Source organism: Gavialis gangeticus, unplaced genomic scaffold (assembly GCF_001723915.1).
Source record: "Gavialis gangeticus isolate Ggan-Ray unplaced genomic scaffold, GavGan_comp1, whole genome shotgun sequence".
Classification (NCBI taxonomy): Eukaryota; Metazoa; Chordata; order Crocodylia; family Gavialidae; genus Gavialis; species Gavialis gangeticus.
This window is the reverse complement of record NW_017729024.1, coordinates 161174421-161183759: the sequence shown is the minus strand read 5'-3', so window position 1 is coordinate 161183759 and position 9339 is coordinate 161174421. Positions and strand designations below refer to the sequence as shown.

General features: G+C 46.4%; 1 protein-coding gene across 3 annotated transcripts in view; it reads right to left on the bottom strand.

Annotated features, from left to right (window-relative positions):
• Positions 1-9339, bottom strand: part of ADAMTS12 (ADAM metallopeptidase with thrombospondin type 1 motif 12) — a 474912-nt gene that overhangs the window by 223756 nt on the left and 241817 nt on the right. For all 3 annotated transcript variants that reach the window (XR_002097463.1, XM_019517990.1, XM_019517991.1), the window contains exon 4: positions 1336-1532. Coding sequence is in view for 2 of the 3 variants with exons in the window: in XM_019517990.1 (XP_019373535.1) it covers positions 1336-1532 (197 nt within the window). In the remaining variant the exon portion in view is untranslated. The remainder of the gene's footprint in view (positions 1-1335; positions 1533-9339) is intronic.

Here is a 9339-nt window from a genome sequence, read left to right as displayed (position 1 = left end):
CATACACATGCACCCACACACCCCCTTGCACTGCCATACATGCACACCCCCACACCTCATCATTCACCCCAGCCACCCTCCCCCCACAAACATACCCCCACAAACCCCATACCCACCCACACCCCACATACCCACATACCCACAGCCCCCCACAAACCTGTATGCACCCCCCACGATATACTAGAGTAAGACTTCATTTTAAGCTATTGTGCAATCACCTCTATGTACACTACACAATCACATGTAAATTAGGACAAAAATATTTGTCAATAATCAAATTAATGAATGCTGTAGATGTTTGCTTTTTAGAATATAATCTTGTTCCAAAATGGCAAAACCCCATAGTAAAAGGAGTACTTCTGGGGGCAAAGGGAGGGATTTTGGGTGGCAAAGGTCAGGGGTTAAGAGGTTGGACTTCCGATCACAAGATGGTGACCAGGAGGTGGGGCACCTGTCAAGGGGTGGGACTACTCATGCAGCCCTCGACAGCTTGCCAAAACTTGGTAAGCAGCCCTCCACACAAAATAATTGCCCGCCCCTGGTGTACACCTTCCACCCCTAATTTTCTATGATTCTCTCAGAGTTTCCAGTGTAAATGAGATCAGAATCAGAACCTTTATAAGGTATATAACAATATAAAAAAATACTATTTTTTAGACAAATGCACTGCCAGGAGTGACCAGGAATAACAGTCACAAGCTGGCAGAGGGTAGATTCAGACTAGACATCAGGAGGCGCTACTTCACAGTCAGGGCAGCTAGGATCTGGAACCAGCTTCCAAGAGAAGTGGTGCTGGCTCCTACCCTGGGGGTCTTTAAGAGGAGGCTAGATGAACACCTTGCTGGGGTCGTTTGACCAGAGTACTCTTTCCTGCCATGGCAGGGGGTTGGACTAGATGATCTACTCAGGTCCCTTCTGACCCTAGAAACTATGAAACTATGAAACATGTCTAATATAATCAGGGAAATTCTGGGGAAATCTCTGTCTCATACACAGAGAGGGAAAAGAGTCCAATACCTTAACAGTTAAAAGCTTCTCTGGTTTTGGCCTCTAATAACTCTGTCGTGTGGCGCTGATGCTGCTTAGGAAATTCAACAATCATTATGCTCAAGATGAAATTTGGAACAGGTAATTTTAGTGGAATGAAAGTTACCATGTAGACCCCATCCAGCATAAAATAATAAAAAAGAAGAGTTTAGATGAGCATAGATGAAAATGATTACACTTCTTTAAACAAACAACTATTATTACTGTTGTTAGGGTAGCTAACAATTTAATCCAGGCTGGTTATGTTTACAGTCACCCAAACGCAAAAAAGCTAAATGCACTACGTACCATATTCATTATAGTGAGGATGTAGGATTCCACATTGTCACTTCCATGGTATTCAATCATCTTACTGTCTGCAACTACAAGTGTCTCCACCCATCGCTCCTTGCTGACAGAGCGCCGAGAGAGAGTTTTGGCTGCCACATGGTTTCCTTCCCACCTTTCCCTCCGATGCTCTTGGTGTTTGAAAAAGCTGAATGTATCTGAAACACCAAGCATAAGGCATTGGTTTCACATTAAATTGGTGATGGCTTCAGTGTGCTTCAGGATGGTTTTAGATTTTAAAGTGTATTGCTATAATCCTTGGGCCAAAATTCTACAATCTCGAACCAAACTTTACCAAAAAATTAGTTATATCTGAATATTGGGTAATGTCATAAGGACCAAGACTAACCACACAATTTGGATCTGACTGCACCTTTAGACCACCATTTGTGGCATTTAGCCTCTGTGGGTTATATTTTAGCTGCTATCTAATGCAAACAACTCTTACCACAAAATAACTGATATGCTCTTCCCATTAATACCCACATACAATCCCTGTTCTTAACAGGCTGGAGAGTTACTTTGAGTGCTCAAGGCATGTGCTTTTGTCAGGGTGGGAACAGTCACAACTGGAATGCAGAGTGGGGAAACTACTTCACCAGCAGGTGGCACTCACATACCAGTGCTGGGGAGAACAAATGATTAACTTAGGACTGGAAGGAGCTACAGAACCATGGAGTCCAGTCCCCTGCAATCATAAGCAACCATTTGTTTGGAAGTGGCCACCAGCACCACTGTTCTGGCTCTTCTTACACACCACAGCACAAAGCATCCTATAAAAGAACTCCCAACTCCTACAACTTGCTTCAGAAAAAGAGCAGAGGCCTGAGGGCTTTGAAAGGCAAAGCAGCATTAGCAGAGAGATTTGGGTAAAGTCAATACACCCAGCTTTGAGGAGAATGGGGCCCTTGTGGCAGTGTAAGGTGTAAGGTGCCCTTGTGGCAGTGACAGAAGGCACACTGCTAGCAGATGGACACACTGTGCAAACCGTGCCACAAACTAAATACATAAAACTATCAGTCTTGTCCCAAAAAGATTACTGTCCAAAGTGCATTACCCTGTTCTCCAAGCACTAGTCAGTGAGTGGAGGGGAACATTCCCTAGCCATATGCCCAATCAACCCAGTTCACAGCAGGAAATGGGTTAATAGAACTTGGACTACCACGTCCTGTTCCAGTAGACAGCCCTTGCGTTTAAGCAGCCCCATTCTGTCCACATCCTGCATGGGAACAATATGGGGGAGACTGCGCTCCTCACACTTTCTCTTCTCCAGGAGGTCTCTTCAGAGTCAGGCAGAAGGCAGGATAGATGTGCACCTTATAGACTAATTAAATCAGAGATACATACGCTTTTGTAAAAAGCAGGTTACTTCATCAGACTTCAGGAACCAGAGTTTCTAAATAGAAAGCAGTGATTAGAATACAAAAGGTAGGAAAGTGGGGGGAGAAAAGAGGCAAGGTGGGTAGAAGAGAGAAAAAGAAAGCAGTTCACAACATCTAATGAAATAAGCCTGCTCCTTTAAAAAGGTTATGCTATACTTCTCTGATTTAGGTAATCTATAAGGTGCAAGTCTGCCCTGCCTTTGGCCTGACTTCAGACTCACATGGCCAGACACTATCTCTATTCAGCATCAGCCAAAACATCCTGGCTGCATGTTTTCATGTGACTATGGTATGCCCAGATGTTCTGATTGTTCACAATGCATATATGTCATTATAGTACAAAGTCGCTTATATTAGGGTTACCATATTTCCAGTTGCAAAAAAGGGCACATCTGTCATGCAGGGGGAGGGGGGCATGTGGCAGGGGGGAGAGGAGGAGTGATAAGCCAGTGCCCTGCCTGTTTTGTTGCCCCTCACTCCCAAACCACCCATCCACCCCCCTGTCCTGCTGCTGCCCCTCACTCTCGACTCACAGACCCCAGTCCTGCCAGTCCCCTTCAATCCCAACCCTCAGTAACCCTAACCCGCTAGGCCATGCTGGTGCCCCTGACTCCCAACCCACAGCCCCCCCATCCCTGCTAGTGCCCCTCACTCCTGACCTGCAACCCCCTGGCACTGACAGTCCCCAGCCCTGCCAGTGCCCCTCACCCCTGACCCTCAGCTTCGTGCCCCTCCCAGCCCTGCAGTGTCTCCCAGCCACCCCACCCCTGCAAGCAAGGGCACCAGCCCCAGTGCCACTGGCTGGGCCATGCAGCTCCCTGCTGTCCCCAGAGGGCCCCCCCACCCTCTTCCCCCGGTAGAGGGGCAGGCACCTCCTCTGCCCCACTATAGCCTTGGTGCCCAGACAGCTTCCCCCAGCACTGGAAGACCCCCTCCACGCTCCCCCCATTCCTTCCATAACCCTGCCACACACACATACACACACGCATCAGTCCCCAAGCCCTAGCCCTCCAACCCACTGACTTACCTGTATCCAGCTGCTGGGCTGCTCCCGCCCCCTGCCTGGCTACATGCCGGCCACATGAGCCCTGCCTCCAATCGCCCTCCCCACAGCCCCAAGCAGCTCCTTCCTAGGGCAAGCCGGGAAGTGGCAGGAAAAACTTTGAAGCTTAGCTGACCAAAATCCCAGACATTTGATTATATTTTAAAAACTGCCCGGACTGGGATCAGAGGATCTAAAAAGAAGACATGTTCAGGAAAATCCTGAAGTATGGTAGCCCTAAATTATATTACATTTATGGAATAACTAACATCAGTCCAGCAGATGTGCAAGCCTCTACTAAAGACAAGAAAGACATGCAAAAACAATTTCATGCAAAATAAACCCCAGTTACAATTTGATTGCATCTCTGCTTAGAAGTTTGCTTTCTGGGATTAGGAAGAAGCTGTCTAGGTAAACTAAGTTTTGTCATTATTTATGGAGTATTTAATAGAGTGAAACAACCACGTTGGTACTCATTTAAGAAACCAAAAGAAGTTATAAAGGATACATTACTGAAATTACTATTATAACTATTAGTGGTAGTATCGGTATTATTAATAATAGTAATAATGATAATATTAATAATAATAATAATATGATCCAAGGCACATACAATAGCTACCTTACATATGGATATTCTCCACAGCTTTTGGTATTGCTACAATACACAAATATTCATTATAATGCACGTGTACTAGTTACTGCACTACTATTATTTATAACATGTGTTACAGTAATACTTAGATTTCTTTAATAGAATCAAGATGAATGTACTGGAAATGAGACAATTTTTCCCCACAGAGCATACTACATGGTTATTATTACCACACTTACCCAAATCCATGACAACTTTGAATTTATATTTAATTATATACTTAATCCATTATAATTTTCCAAATATATGGAATTAATCTAATTATTGGAGTCTTGTCGCTCCATTTTAATCAAATCATTTTAAATTTGTCCCAACCATGGGGAGGAGGGGGCTAGATAAGCATCCTGATCCTCGCACCTTGTTCCCCTGCCTCCTGTAACCTATCCCCCATTACTTGCCCCATGTCCACGCCCCTGCCAGATGCCCCCCACGCAATCTCCAACTCACACTGCTGCCTGAATCCCCATTTGCACTGCTGCCCCAGCCCCTCTGACATACTGCTGTTACATTCCCTAACCTGCGTATAGCAGAGTAAGAGTGGATTATGCTCTGTGCCTCTCCCCCGGCCCTACGTGTTCCTCCCAGCATAGCAAGAAACAGAGAGATTGATGGTGGCTGGATGAGAAAGAAAACCCAGCCCTGAGAAGAACTAAGAGAAGCCCCGGGGGAATACTCTTACCTAAGGGGCAGCTGACTGTCAGCTGGCAAAGAAGCCAGCAGATTGGCCACTGGGGGCTCCGGCAGGAATATAAGAAGTAGCTGTAGGGACTGGAAGAAGAGAGAGAGAAAGAGAGAAGTGGCCAGGCTGCAACACTCAGGGACCGGGGGGTAAGAGGAGTGTAGAGGACCCTGTTCTTTTGTTGAATCTATTTCCTGTTGTAATTCTGCTGGATTGTGGAGGGCGTGGAGGGATGGTGGAGCTCTCAGCCAGTGGTGCCCTGCTGAGATGCACAAGGCAACTGCACTTGCAAGTTTGACCAACCCATAAAGGGACAGGCCCTAATGTGGAATTGAGTTTGGACTATAATTCCTGAGCGTGAATCCTGCCTATAAAGGGATTACAAGCCATCACAATGAGCTGCCTCCTGTTCTGTAATCATAAATTCAACATCAAGTCATGGCAGGAAAGCAGATATTAGAGGCAGTGACCTCTCTTGGCCAATTTCAGTCTAGGGGTACCCAGGTATAGGCACCTCCCCAACACTGTCACATTCTGGTGCATTGGCTGGGAGCAAAAACCCTGCTTAGATGAAGCAACACTGACTGCTGCAGGGAGCATGGATACAGCAAGAGGCCATGCTGCTGCAGGGAGCATGGCAGATGCAAGAGGCCATACTGCAAATCTTGCAGGGGACACAACAACAAAGAGATGAGGTACTCAAATTGAAGGTAAAAGAGAATGAGGCCCACAAGCTGCTGTTTGCCCAACAGCTGGCTCTCAGCGTGAAAGCTGCTGGAGTGCTCGGAAGAATGGAGGAATTCCGCATGCCTCGGATAATGCCCAGGGATGACCCAGAGGCATATCTCGAGGCATTTGAGAGGATGGCCACAGAAGCTGGATGGGATAAAGCCAAGTGGGCCTATTAGCTGGGTACCCTACTAATAGATAAGGCACAGGCAGCGAACAGAGAGCTGTCACAGGAAGAAGCTGGGGACTACCAAACAGTAAAAGCAGTGATCTTGTACCAACTGGAAGTATCCACAGAAAATTACAGGCTGAGATTTCAGGAGAAGACAATGCCAAATGAGAAATGACCCTGGGTTCTACTTCAGCTCTTCCAGGACCTGGCGTGGAAGTGGTTGAATCCCGAACAATGTAACTTGGAAGTGGTAATTGATTTAATAGTGTTGAAACAGTTTATTGGTGACTTGGAGGAAGGAACCCAACAATGGGTGTGATGGCACCAGCTGCAGTCAGCAGCAGAAGCACTGAAGATAGCAGAGTCCTACATAGAAGTGGAAAAAGGTACACACCAAGAGAAGGGCTCAAGGCCCTATTTGGCTATAGGCTGGGGAATTGCAGAACCTTGTTCAGGGGGAATAAGATGGGGTGGAAGGGCAGCTTGGCAAGAGATGATAGCTGTCAAAATTGTGTAGAAAGTGGCCAGAAAGCAAGTTATGGCTCACAGCTGAAAGGAGTACACTGGCTCAAGGAGACACTCTCTATTAATCAGGACAAGAAAGAGACCATTGAAAAATCTGAACAGATAGACTGTAGTTTTGGTCAGGGAGGGCACCAAAGTCCTCTAAGACCTACAGTAGAAGTAAAACTAGGAGAGCTGACATCCATGCGATAGCTGACACAGGGTGCACCCAGACCATGGTACAAACCATGTTAGTTCTGCCCAGGCTAAGGGAGCCTTTTGGGGTGATAATAATTATATAGTTGCATGGGGCCACAACCTATAAGTGTCAGATAATCTCTTTAATGGTGCTTGTGAAAACCCATGATATGCCAGTGGGGTTAGCCATGAACTTGCCAAACCCAATAATACTAGGCAGCAATTGGCCATATATTAAAGAGGTAATGTGGGAGGTGGCCTCTTAACCAGGAACACTGAGAAGCCTCCGCTACTCTAGCAGGCCTGATGAGGGTCTTACAGGACAAGAGGGAGGAGAAGAAACTTTAAGAGACAGTGCAGAAGAGCTGCTCAATATACAACATCTGATTGGTCAAGGACAACTCCAGGCAGACCAGCGGCAGGAAGCCTACGTGTCTTCTAATGTGTCCAGTTGGAACATGAAGATGATATGGCCAGAGCTCATGGACCAACAGCCACGATTTGAGGAACGACATACTTTATCGGATTGATAAAGGGATGGGGGAGGCAGAAGAGGTATATCAGATACTAGTACCCCGTGGGTATAGGAAGCCCTTGTTACAGGTGGTCCATGCTCTACCACTGGGGTTGCATTTAGGGAGAGACAAAACAGTGGGCCGATTGGTAAAACTTTTTTTTTGGTTGGGCATATACAGGCTTCCCTTACTTTACACGGATTCTGTATGCGTGAATTTGCTCTGAGCACACACCAACTGCTGAAACTTCCTTAGCCTGACGAAGGGTTTTTGAACCCGAAAGCTTGCTTAATAATTGTTTTCTAACTATTTAAGTTGGTCTAATAAAAGATATCAGATTCACGCAAAGAACCTTGCCTCTTATGCGATGACCCTTATATACCAAAAATTCAATATATGAGAGGTAAATTCACTCTTATACGATCAGTGTGATGGAAGCCTGCAGTCAGCTGCTTTGTGAAGTGCATTGTGGGAGTGACATGCACCAAAATATGGTCTCCTGTGTGGATCTGTGCTTCTCGTTCGTTGTCTGCGACCTGTTTCTGTAGTTGCCATCCCCAGTATGCCATCCCCGTTATGCCCTGTGCTTGTGTGTACTGTCTGTTGTTGGTGAGTACCAAAATTGTCTTGTAAAAGTGGTAGAAATGAGTCTGGGGGTCAGTACAGTTGAGGTCTTGGAATGTATCCTTATTTGTTACATTGTAAAGTGGGTACCCTTTATACAAATTGGAGTTATGTGCGGTTTTCCAGGAACGCATGTACAGCAGAAAGCGAGGGAAACTTGTACAAAGAAGTAGAGCAATTCTTTGGGAGTTGCCAAGAAGTAGAGCAATTCTGTGGGGGTTGCCAGGCCTGCCAGAAGGTATCTACAATACCCCCCCACCAGGTAGCACTCTTGTTGATGCTGATAATTGAAAGATCATTTGAAAGGATCATGCTTGACATCACAAGATTATGCCACAAGATACCCCAAAGCAATGCCCCTGAGATCAGTAATAATCTCTAAAGTAGCCTCAGAACTGATGAAATGGGTCTCTTGGGTAGAGTTGCCCTGTGAAATCCTAACAGACCAGGGGACCAGTTTTATGTCTAATGTAATGTGGAGTCTGTAGAGTATCCTCCACATTAAACAGTTGTGGACCACCATATACCATCCTCAGATGGCTTAGTGGAGAGGTTTAACAGGACCTTGAAGGGTATGATAAGGGCTGCCATTCAGGGTGATCCTCAGAACTGGAACTAGGTGCTAGCCCCACTGCTGTTCTCCATGAGGGAAGCACCTTGAGCTTCGACAGGGTTTTTCCCACTTGAACTTGTATACAGTTATCAACCCTGAGGGATCCTAGATATAATTAAGGAAGGATGGAAGAATCAGGCCAGTGGGATTACCATGGTGTCAAATTATGTGGTGGGTTTGCGAAAAGATATGCACAACACATCAGTTAGCACAAAACAATTTACACAAGGCCCAAGACAGGCAAAGAGATTATTATGGCCATGGCACCCAAATGAGAATTTTTGCAGTGAGTGATCAAGTGCTGGTGATGCTTCCAGATCAGAAGAGCAAGCTGCTCTCACAAGGACAGGGACCGTACAAAGTGGTTTGGAAGGCAGGTCCTGTGGATTATGAGGTAAAGAATGCAGGACACAAGAAAGAGCTTCAAGTCTACTACATAGTTTCATAGTTGGTAGGGTTGGAAGGGACCTAAGCAGATCATCAAGTCTGACCCTCTGCCATGGGCAGGAAAAGATGCTGGGGTCAAATGACCCCGGCTAGGTGGTTGTCTAGCCTCCTTTTGAAGACCCCCAGGGTAGGGGCAAGCACCACTTCCCTTGGAAGTTGGTTCCAGCTCCTAGTCGCCCTGACTGTGAAGTAGTGCCTCCTGATGTCTAGCCTGAATCTAGTCAACTTACGGCCGTTGTTCCTTGTTACTCCCAGCAGTGCTCGGGGGAACAGGGACTCTCCCACAGCTTTCTGGTCCCCCTTGGCAAGCTTATAGGTGGCCACCAGATCACCTCTCAGCCTTCTTTTGTGGAGGCTGAACAGGTTCAGGTCCCATAGCCCTCATAGGGCCTACCCTGAGCATGT